The sequence below is a fragment of the Scyliorhinus canicula genome, chromosome 8 (genome assembly GCF_902713615.1).
Source record: "Scyliorhinus canicula chromosome 8, sScyCan1.1, whole genome shotgun sequence".
In the NCBI taxonomy this organism is placed as follows: domain Eukaryota; kingdom Metazoa; phylum Chordata; class Chondrichthyes; order Carcharhiniformes; family Scyliorhinidae; genus Scyliorhinus; species Scyliorhinus canicula.
In genome coordinates, this window is record NC_052153.1 from 92,243,624 (window position 1) to 92,265,800 (window position 22,177).

General features: G+C 44.9%; 1 protein-coding gene across 5 annotated transcripts in view; it reads left to right on the plus strand.

Annotated features, from left to right (window-relative positions):
* LOC119970385 (protein prune homolog 2-like) overlaps nt 1-22,177 on the plus strand; it is a 631,375-nt gene that overhangs the window by 116,328 nt on the left and 492,870 nt on the right. For 4 of the 5 annotated variants that reach the window (XM_038804921.1, XM_038804920.1, XM_038804919.1 and 1 more), the window contains exons 2-3: nt 10,166-10,270; nt 15,638-15,840. The exons of the other annotated variant lie outside the window; for it this stretch is intronic. In XM_038804921.1, the coding sequence (XP_038660849.1) occupies nt 10,166-10,270; nt 15,638-15,840 (308 nt within the window). The remainder of the gene's footprint in view (nt 1-10,165; nt 10,271-15,637; nt 15,841-22,177) is intronic. 5 annotated transcript variants of the gene reach the window in all.

Sequence of the window (22,177 nt, forward strand, 5' to 3'; positions counted from 1 at the left end):
GCGTGCTTCTTTGGGGGACCCGCATGGTGGTCCCTGAACATGGACGCTGCCCGTGCCTGATGGACCTCCGCAATGGTCATTCTGGTGTGTCCAAAATTAAAATGTTAGCTCAAAGCTACGTTTGGTGGCTCAGCATCGATGCAGACATCAAGCAAATGGCCCAGTGCTGCATCCAGTGTCAGGCACACCAGAAGTTGCCTCCTGCAACCCCGCTCCAGGAGACCTGCTTAGCACGGTTTGTATTCTGCTACCGGACAACCCCGCATGCCACGATGTGTATCGTGCCAGCTGAGATGTTGATAGGTCACCGCCTCCGCACCTGCTTGATTCGGAAGTCTCATTTTCACACATGCCCTTGGCTCCGTCGGTTGCCAAGGATTCAGTGGTGAGTTTTGAGGACATCGAGATGCCGGACGAAGATTTGCCTAGCTCCGACGCAGAAACCGAGATGGACATTCTGCCACCGCTGGAGTTGCCCATGCTAGCTCCCGCAGCCACACCAGCATTGCCGCCAACGCCCAGACACTCGTCACGTAAACTCCACTCCCTGGTCCGATTTATACGCCCGCTGATGCTGCGAGGTCGGCGCAAGCATGCTATCCACAGGCGAAACAGTCGAAAGGCCCGGCACCCTTACCCATGGATGTGTTGCTCCGCACTTGGGGAGAGAGGAGTGTTATACCCCCAATGGAGGTCCCGGAATGAGGACAATTTCCCGTGACCTCCCCGGAATATTAACATCGTCTTTAAAACAGGCAGGACTTCCCCTTTGAGGGGTGGGGCTTCCCCTTTACAAGGAGATCCCAGTTGTATAATAACTCCGGCCTAGCTGCAGGTTGGGGAAGGAAACCCTTAGGGCAGTGGACGAGTATTGAAATAAACCGTGTTCTGTCATTTTTACTTCCATCTATACGTTCTACCTCCTGTGGATTCAACAGTTTCCATTAGATCGTGCGACGTGTATAATTATTATTTTGTCCTGGTTTCTAATAAGTTATTTGCTACATAATGAATCATGTTGCCTAAAAGACCAACAAACCTTTCTCCCAAATGACATTCCACCACAATAATTCTCTGCAACAATAATCATGCATTTCCTCATAGTCCAATGTATTCAACAATAAAATGACATTTATAGGATCTGACAATATGATTTAGGTGGTTTTTGTGTGAAGGAATGCAGTTAGTGCGCTGACTGAACTTGACCTGATCTAACTTTCCTCAGTCAGAGTAGCTCTGAAAGGGCTGCAGCTCACTTCAAGGCAGTTGTAGGGGTGTAATAACTAGAACCAGATACTGAAGTTGAATTGCATATTGTTCAAACACTCAAAATGTTATCCTCTAATTTAATAATGACCCGTGTGCATTTCGGGTGCACAGGCTTTCAGAAGCATAAATGCTCCATGACAATCATGGCTTTGAGATGCTTAGCAAACTTTGGGATGCTCCAATGTAAGACATCACCACCTGACTGCAGTATTGCAATGTACTAATATGCAACAATTCCGAAAAGAAAATCATAATCCTCTTCCAATAGCTTTAAAAACGCCCCTTGTCCCTTTCTCCATGCAAGGGACAATTGTCATATCGAACTCAAACGCAATGTGATACATCAGCTTTGAATGTGATTCATTTTCTTCCATATTTTGCAACATTGTATGTGGAAAATGTATGATCAATTGCATTATGTCTTTAAAAGCTATTTCCAGATTTGCAACTCATTTAAAAGGTGCATTATTTTTCATGAGGTTACAGAGCAGTTTTGGCACCTGTCTTGGAACAGATTTTGTTAAATGTGCAACGTGCAGTTACTCTCACTGGTTCTGCTTTTGTTTTGTGGAACTCAGCGTTTCAAACTTCTTAGACCTTTTCATGATTTTATTCCAAGATATTATTATGTCCAAAATGTATTCAGTTTGGAAATGTGAATGGCTTTTTCTTTTCTGCCCTATTCCTGGGCTTTACTCTGGCAACTCTGAAACAGCGCCATGACGTTTCTGTTCTTTGGAGTTCCCAACACCAAACTTATGATCCTCTCAACACTTGTGCCCATGTAAGATTTCATAATATTCAACTTAGTTGATTAATTTTCTTGCAACATCCTAAGCTTGCATCAAGTATAGAAAAGACTCCTATCAGTACATTGATGCAATACCTTCAGATTTTCGCTGGGTAATTTGACCTATTCTTTTGTTTGAGTACTTTGGATTGGTGCACATACAAACCTGATTTTCTTTTCTTTATTCTTTCGTGGGATGCAGGTGTCGCTGGCAGAGCCAACATTTTTGTTGCCCATCCTTTATTGTCCTTGTTAACCACATTACTGTGGGTCTGAAATCTCGCATGGCCAGACCAGGAAAGGCTGGTAGATGAACCCATGCCCCCACTTGGGCCTCTGGATTATTAGGGCAGCGGAATTATCCAAATGCCACCAACTCCCCCAGATAGAAGTTTCAATGATCCTTACTTGAGCTGACGTGTGATGTTGGCTCTATTACCTTGTTGTTAAACTATCCTTCTCCATTTATTTTTTGTAGTTATACAGCATGATTCAAGGGGCAGCACGGTAGCATTGTGGATAGCACAACTGCTTCACAGCTCCAGGGTCCCAGGTTCGATTCCGGCTTGGGTCACCCATGTGTGCATGAGTTTCCTCCGGGTGCTCCGGTTTCCTCCCACAGTCCAAAGATGTGCAGGTTGGGTGGATTGGCCCTGATAAATTGCCCTTAGTGTCCAAAATTTCCCTTAGTGTTGGGTGGGGTTACTGGGTTATGGGGATAGGGTGGTGGTGTTGACCGCGGGTAGGGTGCTCTTTCCAAAAGCCAGTGCAGACTCGATGGGCCGAATGGCCTGCTTCTGCACTGTAAATTCTATCCATGTACTCTTTCAGTTGTCTGAGCTGCATATGTTGGGCAGGATTCTCCCATCCCATGGCAGAGTGTCCAGGGCCGCTGCCAGGAGTAACTCTGGTCCCTACAGGGGGCCAGCACGGCGCTGGAGCAGTTTGTGCTGCTCCAGCTGCCGATCCTGGTGCAAACAGTGCCCCGCGGGATCCGCGCATGCGCAGTGGCACCGGCACCAATGCAGACGTGAGCAGTGGCCTCCTTCAATGCGCCGGCCCCGACGCAACATGGCGCAGGGCTCCAGGGACCGGTGCGTAGTAAAGGAGGCCTCGATCCAGAGAGGCCTCATCGGAGGCCCGCCTCCTGGGGTCGGAAACCCCCTTGCCCCATACAGGCCGGCACCCGATCCTGCAACGCCAAGGTCCCGCCGGCTCGGAGCAGGTTAGAGCGGCGCCGGCGGGACTTGGTTTTTTTCTTACGGCCGTCCGGACCATCTGGGCTGGAGAATTGGCGGGCCGACCACGTAGAGCAGCCCACGACCGGCGCCGCGCCAACCACCCTGGTGCCACGTCGGGGCAGCATGTGCGATTCGCGTGGGCCCGCCAGCGATTCTCCAACCAGGCGCGGAGTCGGAGAATCCTGCCCGTTTTGTCTGGATTTAGCTTCATGTTGTGGTTGCCCATCTAGCAACTAAACTCTTATATTCACACCATCATTAAGATTGCTAATTTCCATATCTGTAGCAATGTTTTGACACTCCTCCTGGCTCTGTTCATCCAAGCCTTTGTTATCTCTGGGCTTAACTATTTGAAAACATTCCTGGCTAGACTTTCACGTTCTACCTTAAAACGCTTGTAAGCTTGGGGCGTTCAAACCTCTGCTGTCTGTGTTCTAATTCACACCAAATGTTCACCCGTTACCCTGTGCTTGCGGACTTACGTTGTCCCTGCTTAAGAAATGTCTGGACTTTAAAATTCTCTTTCTTGTGTTCGAATTCCTCCATGGCCTCAGTTTGTTTTATCTCCATAAACTCTTCTAGCCTCCAAGCCTCCCAAGATATCTGTGTTCCTCTAATTCTGGTCTCTTGTGCATTCCCAATTTTAGTCACTCCATTATTGGTGGTTGTGCCTTGAGGTACCTGAGCCTTGAGCTATGGAATTCCCTCCCCGGGCCTTGTCTTTCCTCCTTTAACTGCTCCTTAAAACCTAGCTCTTTGACATAGCTATAATATCTCCTTTGGCACAATGTCAAATTGTGTTTGATAAAACACCGTGAGGTGCCTTAGGATATTTTGCCATATTAAAGGCGTTATTTACCCATATAAATAATTCTTCTTGTACACATTGACGATGTTATAACAGGGAAATGAAGAGTCCCGTTTTGGGTGCATTTAGCAGGGTGTTTCTCGGTGCCTGCAATGGCATGAACCACCCCATTATCAAACGGGATTCGACGAGGAACTCCTCGCTGAGGCTGTACTTGCTTCATTTCCTGCACTGACAAGCTCAGCTCATTTAAATATGCTGATCTGGATCTCGCCCAGTGAGGGGGAGATCCAGATCGTGACATCGGTGAGATCTCGTTTGGTCTCGCGAGGCGTTCTGAACATCACTCTCACAGGATTTAATGGCCCATCACGTCACCGAATCGTTTGCCATGAAACCATTTGATTGCGCCGAAGTGTTCGTAACTTTTATGTTTCCTGTACAAGGCTTTGTTCCACCAAGCTTTCTTAACAAAAAAAAATTTAATAAGATTCATGAATTGAAATTTCAAAACATCTGCTTTTGCCTGATGATGCTTGTCTTGACACCCAGGGGTCAGGTTTGCAATTCATTGTGCAAGCCTCACTAGAGCTCCTGAGGGATTTGGATGCGGTGGCAACCTGGTCAGAAGGCCTGCCTTGGTTCTCCAATGCAGCTGCCCAGCTCCCAATACTGTTCAAAAGTCTACCCCACCGGCTCTCAACACAATGCCCTCCTCATCCTCACCCTTTGCCCTTCAGTTCACTGATGTCATCACAATGCCTCCATATATCCTCCATAGTCATTCACCCAGTATGCACTATGTACAGTTGTCGGGGACTATGCAATAACACTGGGAATTATATTACGGTCATTGAAAAAAATCTCTTGAAAATGAAAATCGCTTATTGTTACAAGGAGGATTCAATGGAGTTACTGTGAAAACCCCCTGGTCACCACATTCCGGCGCCTGCTCGTGGAGGCCGGTACAGGAATTGAACCACGCTCTGCTGGCCTTGTTCTGCTTTCCAAGCCAGCTGTTTAGGCCACTGTGCTAAACCTGCCCCTAATAAAACCTAATAACCTAACAACCTAATAAAACCCTGCATTTAGACCCACTGGGTGAGACCATCCCAAAATTGTGTGAGTTTCAGTCTGAAAACCAGCATGTAGCTCTCCAGCTCAGTTTTCTCTCCACAGAGAATCTCGGGATGTGGTTTGCGGTGATACTCTGGTAGAAAGGGGCCTGTTAGAGCTGGCAAGGGCGGCTTCACAGATATCGGGGTGCCATCTTTAAAGGGCAGTCGATCTGCACAAAAAATAAACTCACCCTCTATAGGCAAAGAGGATCCCCCCCCTATAAGTATCAGGGTGATATTCACCCCTCACCCACCATATAGGCATCAGGGAACTCCTCCCATCTCTCAAGCATTAGGGTGTGCCCCTCTCACACCCAGGGAACAGTACGGATTTTTTAAATTTGATCATTGGATGTGAGCATCGCTGGCTGGGCCAGCATTTATTGCCCAGCCCTAATTGCCCTTGAGGAGACAGTCAACTGGAATGATATGTGGACTGACACGTAACTAAGGGGTTAATCAGAACACCCGGCTGTGGCACGACCACTAGAGGGCATTACACAACTCATTATAAAACTAGACACACACTAGACCCTCCCTCTCACTCCTGGCAGGGACTATAGGATTAGCACCAGAATAGTTTAGATCTCAGGCTGGGTCACCACATGTGGCCTGGATCCCAGTTGCACAGTTAGTCATTATCACTGAGTTACTAGAGTTAGATCAGCAGAGTGTCGAACTCATTTATCTAGTTGTTGTTACTGAATAAATCCTTTCAACTGACTTCAAGGACTGGAGTGTCTTTCGACGTCATCTATGGTCAGTAGCAACTTGTGTTAATCAAACAGCATAACATAACAGCCCTTGAAGGGACAGTCAACAACATTGATATAGTTCTGGAGTCACATGTAAGATAGACCAGGTAAGGACAGGAGATTTCCTTCCCTAAAAGCCAGTAGTGAACCAAACTTTTTTTACGATAATTGACAATGGTCATCATGGGACTTTTAATTCCAGATTTTTATTGAATTCAAATTTCACCATCTGCAGAGGCGGGATTTGAACCCGGACCCCAGAGAACTCTGGGTTACTAGTCCAGTGACAATACCACTATGCCACTGCCTTCTGGGGCCAAAGTGCCAGGGGAAGTGTCAGGGAAATGCCCGGGCATGTCTCTCACCACCCGGAGGGGGGGGTCTATACTTACCTGTGCGACCCTGGCATGGTCATCATGACTGGTTTTCATTTTAAAAACCAGTAGTGACTTGCGCTGGTGTGATGTCACGCCGGCTGGGTGGGAAGATACATTGATGGCAGGCGTAGTGGCATCAAACCCGCTTATGATATTGTAGTGTATGCAAATCCGGCGCGCATCTTTCCTGGGAGTGAACCTGATTGCATCAGGGTGGGGAAGATAGGAAACCAAAATCTCGCTGTCTCAAATCCCGCATTTTGCCTCTTGTGAGATTTAACATCATTAATGGATTTATGCCTGTGGCTAGTGAGGCCATTAAAACGTGGACATCATCATCAAAACTGGAAACATTTGTAATCCTTTAACTGCTTGGTAGATTTGTGACCAAACAAGGAAACATATAAAAGCACGTTGTGTTATTACAACTTCTTAACAGTACCAATCATTCTTGGATCAATAGACTGCCTGCTGAACTGAAACCATTATCAACATTGAAACACAGCTAAGCATCATAATGGCTCCAGCAGTAATAACAGAAGCTTCCAACTACATTGCCTGAAATAGACATCACAAAATGTTGTTCCATTTCAGTGGAGAGGAGCAGGTGTCAAGATGTTTAAACTTTCAAAAGCAGAGTGATGTGTTGGCTTGTGTAGGCTTGAGAGATGAACAGACATTTCCAACACAGATGAACGTTCAACTCAATTTTATTAACTACTTCTGACTAACTAACACACAATGACTGTGGGTCTAAATAATGCTAACTTGAACTAGAGACCTAAACCTTATCCGAACCAGTTGATTCTCTCAGCACGTATTGTCAGTCCGTGCTGGGCTGAATAAGTTCCTGTTACACTCAGGCAGCACCCAGAATGAGCGGGAACCATGGTGCCCTCTGCCTTTATAGTGTGTGTATTCTAACTGGTGATTGGCTGCGATGTTTGTACATGTTGATTGGTCCCTGTGTGTGTCCATCAGTGTGAGTCTGCACCATGATATATTGGTATATATTATGACACACAGATTTTTTTTTTATCAGCCAGAACTGTCAGTCGATTTAAATCACAGCACAAAACATGACAGCAGAGGCTGACAGGACTTTTAAAAAACATTTTTAATTCAGTAGGGCACTCTTCAATGGAAAAAGCACAGTAATGTATGAAAACACTGACACAATGGCAGTAAATGAAAGGTTATCTTCCTTTGCGGAACAGATCCCTATGATGAATCACTGCATTAAATATACACCTGCATGACAGCATCGAATATTAACATTTGAAGGTGTCAAAGCATTTTAGATGTTTTGGAATATTTCCAGCTCAAGTAAGCTTCTCCCAGTGGTCTTGAACTCTTCAAGAAGGTAAGTTCTTTTAAGGCTGCCAAAACACCAGCATGCACAAATAATGTATGGGATTAAATGCAATTTCCCGTTGATCCTCACAATGGGGACCCTGATCGTGAAAGAGGTGCGTGCATTTTACACACCAGACCTTTCTGACCTGCAAAAAGGTCACTCAAATATGTTGTGGGGTCAGGAAGGTAGAGGAAAAGTGCTTTCCCAGCGAAAAAAGTGAAGTTCAGCATTTGAGGCTCAATTCGTACCTCCATTAGGAGAGAAACATCTGCCCCATGAGACTAGTTTGAAAAGCTGATATTGAATCTATTTTTGAGATTAATTTTGCTGTGCTGTTTCTGTGCCATTCATATGATCACCATCATTGAGGTAGCTTAAGTTGCTTTTGGAGAAATAAAGTTTGCTGTTAACAACTCAGTTGTCAGTATCTTCAGCTGCACCCGTTTTCAACAGACAGCAAATTTATATACAGTTACACATGTACAATTCCGGTGGAAATATTTCCCTTTTTTCACTACTGTTTTCTAGATCCAAATTAATTTAATTTGGATATATGTATGCAATGGTGTGCTTGAAAAATGTACAACTTCAAATGCTTCCTTTTCACCACGCTTTTGACATTCGGCAGAGGCAAAGTTACACTGAGAGAGAGACACACAGACCTGAGCCTGCGAACAAAAGGAGATCAATCAGTTTGTAATATATTTTCACATCTTTAAGAATGTAGGCAAGCAGTTGATTAGTTTCCACATTAATAAGCTTGGAAATTATGCCATAGTTGTTTAAAGCTGTTGTTAGGCCATACCTGAAGTATTGTTCTGGACATTGCGGATATTGGTATTGAAGGTTGTGCAGTTCACCAGAACTTTACTGAATTGAAGAAAAGAAAGCAACTCTTCAAATTAGATTGGGGGTAAAATGGTTAATTTATGAGGATGAGTCATGTGAACTAAATTTATATTGCCTTGAGTATGAAAGAGAAAATCCAGGAAATTCTGGTCTCACCAGCGGCAGAAATTATTGCGGCTGGAAAATTTGACCGAGCTGTAATTTCTGGCGGGGGCAGGACCAGAAAATCCTGGCCAAAGGCAAAGGAGTGATCTAATTAAGGTGATTATGATGATTAAAGGACTTGATTGGGTAGATAGAACTGGAGGACTCCAGAACAGGAAGGCATAGCTTGTTTAATGGTGATGTTGAGTAACCATTCTTCACGCAGAGACGTAGAAATCTAGAACTCACTCCCCCAAAAAGATGTTGAGACCATGAAAAATTCAACACAGAGTTTTATTGGGTTTAGGTATGGGCCCAAAGTAGGTAAATGGATTAAGATCCGAATCTTACAGAATGGCTCAGCTATATGAACGGCCTACTTCTGTTCCTATCTAAATATGCAACAGTTTGAAATATATGGTTGGTTTGTATTCCATATTTAGAAGGAATCAGTTCAATAAAATGAATGTAATTCAAATCACCATGCCAAATCTGCTGCCATGGTTACCACAGAAAAAGGGAGGGAAATGATCCCAGAACTTTTGGAATTTTGAATTGGACAAAAACATTATAGTTGGAAAGCTAATTATGTGTTATTATTGTAGAAAAAGTTTAGCCTTTGCAAACAGGATTCATATGAGATATAGGTTAAGTGAGTTGCAAGTGCAAGAACTGAATTTGGAATTCACGCTCCTACTCAATCTTCATAGCAATCTTTCTGACAGGTTTTGGATAATTTATATCATTGTGTACTGCTCTTTCAAAGCTAATTTATGAGACTACTCCAGAAGTGAACAAAATACTTTGCACAAAAACTTGGTGATTTAAAGTTTGAGTGGGATTTTGTTCTTACCCGTGAGTAAATTCCCCATTTGGTTTCAACCAGAAATTCAAGAAGCTACAGAAATTTGTATCAAACTGGATTCTGTTGTCACAAATGAAGCAAACTGAACTAATTATAAGGGATTGATCCAGTTTATTTTAATCTATTCCCAGAGCAGCACGGTGACACAGTGGGTTAGCCCTGCTGCCTCACGGCGCCAAAGTCCCAGGTTTGATCCTGGCTCTGGGTCACTGTCCATGTGGAGTTTGCACATTCTCCCTGTGTTTGTGTGGGTTTCCCCCCCACAATCCAAAGATGTGCAGGCTAGGTAGATTGACCACACTAAATTGCCTCTTAATTGGAAAAATGAATTCGCTCATCTAAATTTATAAAAAAGAGAAAATTTTTAATCTATTCCCTGTTGATGAATATGATTGTCATTTTAGTGTGACACCATTTATCCATCTGTCTGATGTTCTCTCCAGTCTTCTCATTTTCCTGTTAGCTGGAAATTATTTATCTGATCCTTGAAACTATGAAATACATTTAAGAAATCAATTAAATCCATATGTGCCCATATAATATAAAATTGAACTTGATTATATCCTGTTGTCTTGTCCATCTGTTTTTTCAGATTAATAAAAATGATCTGCTCAAAGTTCATGCTGTACTTGGAGACAGAGAATGTGACCTGGACTCTGCTGTTTCAGCTTTAGCCTACGCGTATTTCCTTTATAAGGTAAAGGAACCTTAAAAATACAGAGTCAGTTTTCCATGTGCATTTTATGGACATCAAAAGACATTGTACATATTCATACAAAACTAAATTATACTCTGAGCAAAGTGAGGCGAACTGCTCACCTCCTGCACTACGATGCATAAATGATAGGAAGATTTTCCAATGATGGGAATATGTGCAGCAGCAGCTTCTGTCTGCTATTTCACACTGGTGTAAAGGGATGTTGCATAGAATGCAAGGCATTAATATTAACATATGCAATTCTACATGAATTATATTGGAATTCGTTTTCTGCGATTTTGCATTCTTTTCAATGGATTGCGCATGTGGGAGAGAGTTCTTAAAGGAGGAAAGTTCGTTTTCAAGTATATTTTTGGGACTATTTTTATGTCCTTCCATTTTTTTGAATTAGAACTTCGAAGAAATTAAGAAACAGGCATTTATATGATGCCTTTCCCATCTAGAGGGGAGGCTTCAATACTAGTGAAATACATGTGAAGTTTAGTTACTCATTCAATATATGAAAATGCAACAGTCAGACATGCATATTGCAAAGGCCCACCAAGGGCAGCACGGTAGCATTGTGGATAGCACAATTGCTTCACAGCTCCACGGTCCCAGGTTCGATTCCGGCTTGGGTCACTGTCTGTGCGGAATCTGTACATCCTCCCTGTGTGTGCATGGGTTTCCTCCGGGTGCTCTGGTTTCCTCCCACAGTCCAAAGATGTGCAGATTAGGTGAATTGGCCATGATAAATTGCCCTTAGTGTCCAAAATTACCCTTAGTGTTGGGTGGGGTTACTGGGTTAGGGGGATAGGGTGGAGATGTTGACCTTGGGTAGGGTGCTCTTTCCAAGAGCCGGTGCAGACTCGATGGGCCAAATGGCCTCCTTCTGCACTGTAAATTCTATGATTTAAAAAAAATCAATTAACTAAATCGATGCAGTAAAGCTCGAACAGAAGGAAACACTTATTGACAGTCCCAAATAAAGGACAGTATAATAGACACAACTAAAGCTTGAAAGCACAGAGGCTCATAAGTAATTTACCGAACAAACAGCTGCAATGCACCAAATGGTTTATTTTATTCATTTATGAGCCTTGGGTATCACCGGCTGGACCAGCATTTATTGCCCATTCTTGATTGCCCTTGAGGGGGCAGTTAAGAGTCAACCATATTGCTATGGATCTGGATTCACATTTAGGCCAGAGCAGGTAGAGACGGCAGATTTCCTTCCCTAAAGGACATTTGTGAACCAGATGGGTTTTTGCAACAATTGAAAATGTCGGTAGACTTTTAGTTCCAGATTTTTATTGCATTCAAATTTCACCACCTGCAGTGGCAGAATTCGAGCCCTGGGTCTCTGGATCACTAGTCTAGTGACAATACCGCTAGACCACTGCCTCCCCTAAATTTTCTTGTAGTTGTAAACACAGGCTAAATCGGGAAGTGAAAAGAAAACTTCATTTGTGGAATAGGGACCTGTTTACTCAGCACTCATAGTGATATAAAAACTGTTCTGTCTCTGGAATTCAATGCATGCTTTATTCTATCCCAGAAAAGAAGAGTATCTTTGCTACTGTGAAGGCTGGGTTAAAAAAATCTGAACTCTGGAAGGGTCCATGTTCTCTCAAAATAATGGCTTGTGTTCCAGGGTGCTGATTTTGGATTATTTACTTTTGTTTAAAGTGTCCAACCTGCTGTTCTGTGACATCACCTGACCAGCACCACAGACAGCCTTCAAAGAGTGGAGTGCAATCAGGAGGGGACAAGAGTTGAGAATTGTACGTGTTGTTATTCACTGGGGGCTGTTGGCTTTGTACATTTGGAGAATTCTTGTTACTCGGCAGTGACTCTTAGCATTCTGAGGGGTTGCGGTATTCGGAAGTGGCTCCTGGCATTCACGACGGGCTCTATACTTTTGGGGATAAGTGGAGGAGAAGATTGGAGAATGGAGGTGAGGTGGAGAATGGTGGCTTTGGGGAGATGAAGAAAGGGAAGAGAAAGGTGTGAGGAATTGGGGCTCAAATGAAGGGGGAGAGTCAGGAGCAGCAGAAGCAGCACCAACACGGTTTGGAAGCAGATCAGAGAGGGGGACGGCCAGTAAACTGGAAGGACCAAGGAGCAAGGATCATAAAGATAATAAAGATTATTAGACTGAATAATATTGCAGTGGAAGGGTGCTTTTCTGAATGGTGGACTGTGACTAGTGGTGTTCCACAGGGACCTTTGTTCTTTGTTATCTTTTTATTTAATCTTTTTATTTTTGTCATAAGGAGGCTTATATTAACACTGCAATAACGTGACTGTGAAAAGTGTATATATACATGATTTGGTGGAAAATGTAACCAGTTTGATTAGTAAGTTTGCCGAAGACACAAAGATTGGGGGAATTGCTGATAGCGATGAGGACTGTCTGAGGAATCAGCAAGATATAGATCGGTTAGAGACTGGGCAGAGAGATGGCAAATGGAATTTAATCCAGACAAATATGAGGTAATACATTCTGGAAGGTCTAAGACAGGTGGGAAATATATAGTAAATGGCAGAACGTTTTAGAGTATTGACAAACAGAGAGATCTGGCTGTTCAGGTCCACAGGTCACTGAAAGTGGCAAAGCAGGGGAGAATGTAGTCAAGAAGGCATACGGCAGGCTTGCCTTCATCGCTGCAAAGCATGGCCCAGTCACTGAGGAGCATCGCTGAGGGCGTCGACACAATGGTGCGGACCATGGGGAAACGCCAGGGCTGGCATGTGAGGCCGGGGCTCAAACAGGCTGCCCCTCCATCCCCAGGTGAACCCCAGGCCCCATGGTCACCAACCAGGAGCAGGGGATGCCGAGTGCCAACCCAGACCCGTCCCATGGAGTGGCCACCAACTCCGCCCCCCCCCTCCCAAGTCCCACCCCTCTGATGAGGCTGCATTTCACAGTTAGCACACGTGACAGGTTGGCATGGTTATGCATGTGCCGCCGGTGAGTGAACTCCAGCCCCAGAGCCCCCAGAGGACTCCAGCCAGGCGCATCAAAGGCCACAGGGCTAGATAGGCAGCAGACTACCTCCACCTCAGATGTGCATCCTGGAGAAACACCTGGATTTAGGAGGGCCAAGTACATTGGGAATCACTGAGGACACCGGCAAGGGGAGGGGGGGGGGGGGTTAGATAGATAATGGGTGGTTGGTGGGAGGGGGCGTAGATAGGTAGGTGGTGTTTGGGGGGGGGTGGCACCATCAGGAGTGGGGTATTGTACAACACATTAAACATCTTATTACACAACCATTATGATGCTTATGTCACTTCCTTCTGCAATGCAGGTTGACCTCCAAACCCTTGAACCATCTCTTCGGGCATCCCCCCTCCCCGTGGCACTCACCCACCCTCCTGCCATGGATATGTCTCCGGAGCTGTGTCCCATCTCCTGGGTGTTTGGATGTTGCATGTGTGGTGATGCCTCCCGCTATCTTCAAGCACCGTTTCCAGGCATCAGAGTGTGGTTCTGATGCTAGACAATGACTCCCACATGCTACATGGCTGCCTACTCACAGGAATCCACTTAGATTGTGTGAAGTGCTCACTTAACCACAATTGACAATATCCTATTTATAATGGTTGTGCTCAAGGGTGTTAGACAATTCCCCACACTCCCGATTGTGGCCCTTCCCCCCATTGCTGTCTCGCCTGGGATGTTTCTGCCTCCACCTGATGTGCATCTCCTGGTGTGGGGTGCTGAGAAGCCTGACCATTAATATGTCCCACTGAGGTGCATGTAACTGTGCTGGTGGAGAGTGGGAATGCCAACTGTGACACTTTGATTGTGTCTTCCTGGGAACTCCCCTCCATTGTGGTCTCCTGGGAGGCTGATGAGGGGGCTACCTGGGATGGGCCAGCACCGTCGGCTGGAGGACCTGCGGGAGAATGGAAATGTGGTCACTGGGAGGAATGGATCAGTCAGGCAATAGTAACTTATGTTTGACAGATCCTCTGGGTGGGGCCAAGTAGTTCCTCACTTCTGTGACTTCTGCCAACTCCACGTGAGTAACCACTCTGTCCACGGCCACCCTCGTCACCTCCAGAGCCCGCTCCTCAAAGGAGGTGAGGATTCTTATGTCTGGCACGTCTCCGCCCATCTGGGCCCTCTCCCAACTTGCCACCATCCTGGCACCTGGGCAATTCCAGGGTGGCAATGCCAAGGAGCCCACGTACCAAAGAGAGAGTCAGACGGCCACCCTGCACTGACCCTGACCACCCGGGGCCTCCAATGGCCTAGTAGACCCCCGGGTGCCATTCTGCCTGGTCCATGTTCTTGTGGGCCAGCACTGATCAGCGCCCGGCTGCAGCCTCCCTGGCGAGGCTGGAGAACCGAGGGCAGCCGGTGAATCCTGGGTCAGTTGGCCTTGAGTAGGTTGCGACCTACTTCCGCAGCACCGTTTGGGCCCGTTTTTTTTGGTGGAGTTCCGAGATGGACGGCTCTGGGGACTTGGGGAATCCCGCGAGGTGCAGAGGCTGCTTGACGGACAGGGCGTGCACTCCCAGGATTCACCACACGACCAGGGAGCGCAACACGACCAGGGAAACGTACCCTTTGTTTTCTGACTGTGAGGTAAAGAGTTGGACTTTTGTTCCCCCAATTTTAATGGCACGTTAAAAGTGGGTAGAGTTTCCTGACACAAATGTTGGGAACCTTATTTGCATGCATAAGCATATAGTGTTTAAAATGCAACCTGGCTCAAATTAAGTTTACACTCCAAAGTAAATTGCCTGCCAGTGAGAATTTAGAACATTAATTTTTACAACTGGATATAAGTGTCATGCACCTTGCGATGTTCACCTCTTCCATGACATGAGGTCTGTAGATGCTACTTACTTTCTCTTGGGGGCTTTGCATAACTTAAGTGCCATTAGCAAACTCTGCATCAAAGCTGGACAAGGGAGGTAGAGAAAGGGGTGGCAAGTAATCTGGAAAGTTGGAGTGAGGGTTGGGGGGGGAGGTAACGTGTATTGGGAGGACGAATGTCTGGGGAAGGTGGAAGTGGAGGGGGTGGGGGCAAGAGAGCATCTGTGAAAGGCGGTAGGGGCAAGATTGTCTGATGAAAGGGGGCAGGTGGGGGAGAAGAATATCTGAAGAAGTGATTGGGGGAAGGCATGGTTGTGGCTATTGAGCAGGTCAGAAGCTGAGAATTCTGCGGAGTAACTCACTATCTGACTCCCGAAAGCCCGTCCAGCATCCGTAAAGCACAAGTCAGGAGTGATAGGATACTCCCCACTTGCCTGAATGAGTGCAATTCTGATGATTTAACTGAAGGAAGCAGATTCATATTTTTTTGATTTCAAACGGTGCTGAAAATAAATTCTGTGTTTTCTCTTCAGACCCATCCAGCAGATGATCTTTATGTGCCTGTTCTGAATATACAAAGATCCGAATTCCTTCTTCACACTGAAGTCGTGTTTATGTTCCAACAACTGAACATCTCAGATTCTTCTTTAATATTCAGAGATGAAATTGATCTCCATTTGTTGAACAGAGAAGGGAAACTGACATTAACACTTGTCGATCATAATACGCTGACAAGGTGCAGTGATTCAAAACTTTAATTTCCAAACAGAGTAATGAAACATGAGTTAATTGTAATGTTCTTGTTGGATGGCCTGATTTATTACAAGAACACTTGTAGCTAAAGCTATAAACAATTTAACATTAACTGTGGGTAAACTATATTCAAGACAACAGATGAATAACAGTAAAATCATGCACTAGCAACCTCTCTTCAACTTCCTGCAGCCAGTCTGAGGTCAACTGACTTTAACATTCATTTATATACTAGTGAGACTTCTAGTGGTCAGTCAATGAATTTCAACACAACCATGATATCACTACATTAATGTTGACATATGTGTTCAAAATCTGGGATTTGTTTTCAGCCTGTTGATTATAAATGGATAGACAATTTAGTCACTCAAATGAATTAGATCATAGATCATAGAATTTACAGTGCAGAAGGAGGCCATTTGGCCCATTGGGTCTGCACTGGCCCTTGGAAAGAGCACCCTACTCAAGCCCATGCCTCCACCCTATCCCCGTAACCCAGTAACCCAACTTAACCTTTTTGGACTAAGGGCAATTTAGCATGGCCAATCCACCCAACCTGCATATCTTTGGGCTGTGGGAGGAAACCTGAGCACTCGGAGCAAACCCACGCAGACACGGGGAGAACGTGCAGACTCCGCATAGACAGTGACCCAATCCGGGAATGGAACCTGGGATCCTGGAACTGTGAAGCAACTGTGCTATCCACTGTGCTACCTTGCTGCCCATTAATTGGGAGACCTAGATTTATTTTTAATGGTACTCGGTGACCATGGTTGAAGAGTGAGCCTGGGTACTGTTCCTGCTGGGTTCTACCTATTTTTCTGCTGTCTAATTTACAGCTGGAAATAATGTACAGATGTCCTGCCATTATATTCCAATGATGGAAGCACTTCAGCCAATGAGTATGTGTCATTGTAATGTTGGACATAGTTTGGGCATGAAGGAAATTCTCATCTTCGTAGCCTGCGATGCCTTAAAAGCACTTTCTTCATGGATTACATAGAATTTACAGTGCAGAAGGAGGCCATTCAGCCCATCGACTCTGCACCGGCTCTTGGAAAGAGCACCCTACCCAAGGTCAACACCTCCACCCTATTCCCATAACCCAGTAACCCCACCCAACATGAAGGGCAATTTTGGACACTAAGGGCAATTTATCATGGCCAATCCACCTAACCTGCACATCTTTGGTTGATTGTTTTTTATCTGACCTGACAGATTTGGACAGCATGGTAGCATAGTGGTTAGTGCAATTGCTTCGCAGCTGCAGGGTCCCAGGTTCGATTCCCGGCTTGGGTCACTGTCTGTGCGGAGTCTGCATATTCTCCCCGTGTGTGCATGGGTTTCCTCCGGGTGCTCCAGTTTCCTCCCACAGTCCAAAGATGTGCGGGTTAGGTGGATTGGCCGTGCTAAATTGTCCTGAGTGTCCAAAATTGCCCTTAGTGTTGGGTGGGGTTACTGGGTAATGGGGATAGGGTGGAGGTGTGGGCTTGGGTAGAGTGCAGACTCGATGGGCCAAATGGCCTCCTTCTGCACTGTAAATTCTATGATTTCCCGATGCCAGGGAAACTTGGCTGACTGAGATCAATATTAGGATATTTGCAAAATAAGGCCATGCATTTTGACATTAAATTTAATTAAATTATCAGTCTACCTGCTGAGTGGGCTGGTTGGCTGCCCCTCATTCTGCCACAGCTAAAAATTGAATGGTTGGTTCCTGTTTTAGATTTTACCTTTATAATCTCTCTCCTGAATAAAACTGGCCTCATTTTAGGAGTTAAAATTACTCCCCGAGTCCTGTCTTCTTGCATTGTCCCCATAAAGTTACTTTAAAGGTGAAAATTACTTTTTTTAAATGTTGTAAATGTAATCTGGTAGTCTTCTGTTGATGAAGATACAAGCTACCTATTAGGAGCTCCTCATTTTCTGGAATTTAAGTTGGCAGGGGAATTATTTTAATAATAAATAGAAGCTCATTCCTTTGCTCAGTGTAAAGATCAGAAAGGCAGATTTAGAATATTTGGGGGTTTTTTAACCACTAAAAAAATGAGATGGTGTCAGTGGATGCATTCAGAGAAGATGAGTATTTATTTTTAACATCACCAACAACTGAGGGACTTATAAAATGTAAAGTTAATGATAATTCACAATTATTTACTGTGGGGTGATTCTCTGATGTATATATCATTTTCCTTTCGTGATTTGGCTATTTGGGCAGTGTGAGAATAAAAATCGGAGCTGCACCCAAATGCTGTGGTGAAGCAAATACATTCCCTCGCAATGCATACAGGCCATTGTACACAGCTGAGACAGGATTTCAAATTTAGTTTCTGTTAATACAAAAGCAAAATACTGTAGTCGGAAACCAGAAGTAAGAAGAAAAAGTGCTGAAAATACTCAACGGGCCAGGCCAGACCTGTGGAGAGAAAAAAATTTAACGATTCAAGTTCCTAGACTTTCATCAGAACTAAAGAAAGAGGGTAGTGTAAGAGTTGTTAAGCCAGTGGAAGTCAGGGTGTGCAAGAAGAACAAAGAAGAAAGTCTGTGTTCGGGTTTGCACCGTCGAGGGGACTTCAATGCAAGAATAGGTATTGACTACACAACCTGGCCAATGTGCATAGGGCACCAGGCAACTGGCAAGATGAATGAAAGTGGACAGTGGCTTCTGGAGTTGTATTACAATGAAGTTTGTGCAATGAAGAGTACTCCGAAACCACAAAATGTCTTGGTGACGCCCAGAATCACACCCAGCTAGACCCCATCATCAACAGACTTACCACCTTCAATGGTGTCCTCATTAATTTGCAGATATCACAGCGCTGACTGTGATACTGAATGCTCCCTGGTATGTAGCAAGGTCAGGCCTCAACCAAAGAACCTACACTATTCCAAGCAGAAAGGTCATCCTTGGGTCAACACTTTCCATACACTTTCCACAGTCCAAAGATGTGCGGGTTAGGTGGATTGGCCATGCTAAATTGCCCATAGTGTCCTAAAAAGTAAGGTTAAGGGGGGTTGTTGGGTTATGGGTATAGGGTGGATTCGTGGGTTTGAGTAGGGTGATCATGGCTAGGCGCAACATCGAGGGCCGAAGGGCCTGTTCTGTGCTGTACTGTTCTATGTTCTATACCACTGACTTAGAAAGAACCCATGATTTCCTCATCATCCTTGATCAAGCTTTTTAGAACAATGTCTAAAGGCTAAGTGTGATGTCAAAATGGCATAAGTATACGTGCACTGCGTGTGGTCAGAGAAATTATGACTGATTTGCGGCTTATTGGACTAAAATGAAGTCAGTTATTGCAACCAAAAGGAGTGTCCTCATGAACTACAAGCAAGTCCACAGCAAACAAAATCCAGATGCTCTCAAGAGTTTCCAGAAACACGTCTCAGCAGACTGCTTGACACTGCGCCAACCAATGCTGGTTAAAACTGTGCAATAGCATACTATCTGCTGATGAACCTGGGGATGCTGGAGAGATATATGAAGGAATTTTAAAAAGCAATGGATCCAACAGCAACAAAATCAGCTGTTAAAGATAATGACAGGAGTGATCATCACTGAACCGAGTAAGCCCATGGAACGATGGGTGCAGCTGTGGCCTCTACTCGACGCAACAGAGAATGTTATTACTCAAGAAGCTGTCAGCACCACTCCAGAATTTCCTGTTATGGAGGAAGCGCCATGCCTGAATTTTCTGTCATGGAGGGACTGCACAGAGGGTCAACCATAGTGAAGCTCAACAAGGCTATTGACCATCTTGCCAGTGGCAAAGCCCTGGAAATTTTGAAATTTGACCCAAAATAATCCACAGCAGAAAACTGGCATTGCTGCATCATCTGAAATTCCCCACATAGAATCTCTACAGTAAAGAACAAAGAAATGTAGAGCAAAGGAACAGGTCTTCGGCCCTCAAAACCTGCGCAGACCATGCTGCCCTCCTAACCTTCTGCACTTCTACACTTCCGGGGTCCGTATCCCTCTATTCCCATCCTCTTCATGTATTTGTCAAGACCTCCTTTAAACATCACTATCATACCTGATTCCACCACCTCCTCTGACAGCGAGTTCCAGGCACTCACTACCCTCTGTGCAAAAAAAACTTCCTTTGCACATCTCCCTAAACTTTGTCCCTCGCACCTTAAATCTACGTCCCCTAGTAATTGACTCTTCCACCCTGGGAAAAAGCTTCTGAATATCCACTCTGTCCATACCCCTCAGAATTTTGTAGACTTCAATCAGGTCGCTCCTCAACCTCCGTCATTCCAATGAGAACAAACCGAGTTTATCCAACCTCTCCTCATAGCTAATGCCCTCCATACAACCCAACATTCAGATAAACCTTTTCTGTATCCTCTCCAAAGCCTCCATCTAGTGTGGCAACCAGAATTGAATGCTATATTCCCATAGTGTGGCATAAATAAGGTTCTATACAGCTGCAGCATGACGTACCAATTTTTATACTCCATACCCCATCCGAGGAATGATGTGGAGATGCCGGCGTTGGACACCAGGTTAAAGTCCAACAGGTTTGTTTCAAACACTAGCTTTCGGAGCACTGCTCCTTCCTCAGGTGAATCTGAGGAAGGCAAGCATGCCGTATGCCTTCTTGACTACCTTCTCCGCTTGCGTTGTCACTTTCAGTGGCCTGTGGACTTGTATATCCAGATCTCTCTGCTTGTCAATACTCTTGAGCATTCTGCCATTTACTGTATATTTGCTACCTGTATTAGACCTTTCAGAATGCATTTATTCACATTTGTCCAGATTAAACTCCATCTGTCATCTCTCCGCCCAAGCCTCCAACCGATCTATATCCTGTTGTATCCTCTAATGGTCCTCATCACTAACCGCAATTCTACTAACCTTTGTGTAATCCGCAAATTTACTAATCAGACCAGCTACATTTTTCTCCAAACAGCAAAGACCCCAGCACTGATCCCTGCGGAACACCACTCGTCACAGCCCTCCATTCAGAGAAGCACCCTTCCACTGCTACCCTCTGTCTTCTATGACTGAGACAGTTCTGTATCCATCTTGCCAGCTCACCTCTGATCCTGTGTGACTTTGCCTTCTATACCAGTCTGCCGTGAAGGACCTTTTTCAAGATCTTACTGAAGTCCATGTGGACAATATTCACTGCCCTACCTTCATCATTCATTTTTGTCACTTCCTCAAAATTCAATCAAGTTGGTGAGACCTGTCTTCCGCTTCACAAAACCATGCTGCCTCTCGCTAATACGTCAATTTGTTTCCAAATGGGCATAAATCCTGTCTTAATTTCCCTACCACTGACATAAGGCTCACTGGCCTATAATTTCCTGGATTATTTTTGCTACCATTCCTAAATAAAGGAACAACATTTAGCTACTCTCCAGTCCTCTCGGACCTCACCTATAGCCAGTGAGGATACAAAGGTTGTTGTCAATGCCCCAGCAATTTCATCCCTTGCCTCCCTCCATATTCTGAGTAGATCCCATCAAGACTTAGCTACCTTAATGTTTTTCAAGATGCCCACACCATCTTCTTTTGGTCTTGATGTGACCCAGACGATCTACATGCCCCCAGACTCATCATCCCCTTCTCTTTGGTGAATACTGATGCAAAGTACTCATTCAGTACCTCTCCCATTTCGTCTGGTTTCATGCATAGATTCCCTCCCCTGTCCTAGAGTGGGGCAACCCTTTCCCTGACTACCCTCTTGCTCTTTACATACCTGTAAAAAGCCTTGGAATCTTCCTTAATCCTGTTTGCCAATTACTTATTGTGACCCCTTTTAGCCTACCTGACTCCTTGCTTAAGCTCCTTCCTACTTTCCTCATATTCCTCACGGGCTTTGTCTGTTCCCCGCCTTATAGCCCTCACAAATGTTTTATTTTGGACTTGACTGACAATATCCCTTGTTGTCCAAGATTCCCGAAACTTACCATACTTATCCTCCCTCCTTACAGGAACATGCCAGTCCTAATCAACTGACATCTGAAAGCCTCCCACATGCCAGATGTTGATTTACCCTCAAACATCCGCCCCCAATTTAGATTCTTCAATTCCTGGCGAATATTGTTATAATTGGCCTTCCACCAGTTTAGCACCTTCACCTGAGTACTACACTTATCTTTATCCATCAGCACTTTAAATTCGTTCCTCAATACCAGGTCCAGTACGGCCCCTTCCCTAGCTGGACTATCTACATATTATTTCAAGAAGCCCTCTGGATGCTCCTTGCAAACTTTGGCTCATTCAAGCCTCTGGCACAAAGTGAATCCCAGTCAATATTTGGGAAGTTAAAATCACCCATCACATCAATCCTGCTGCTTTT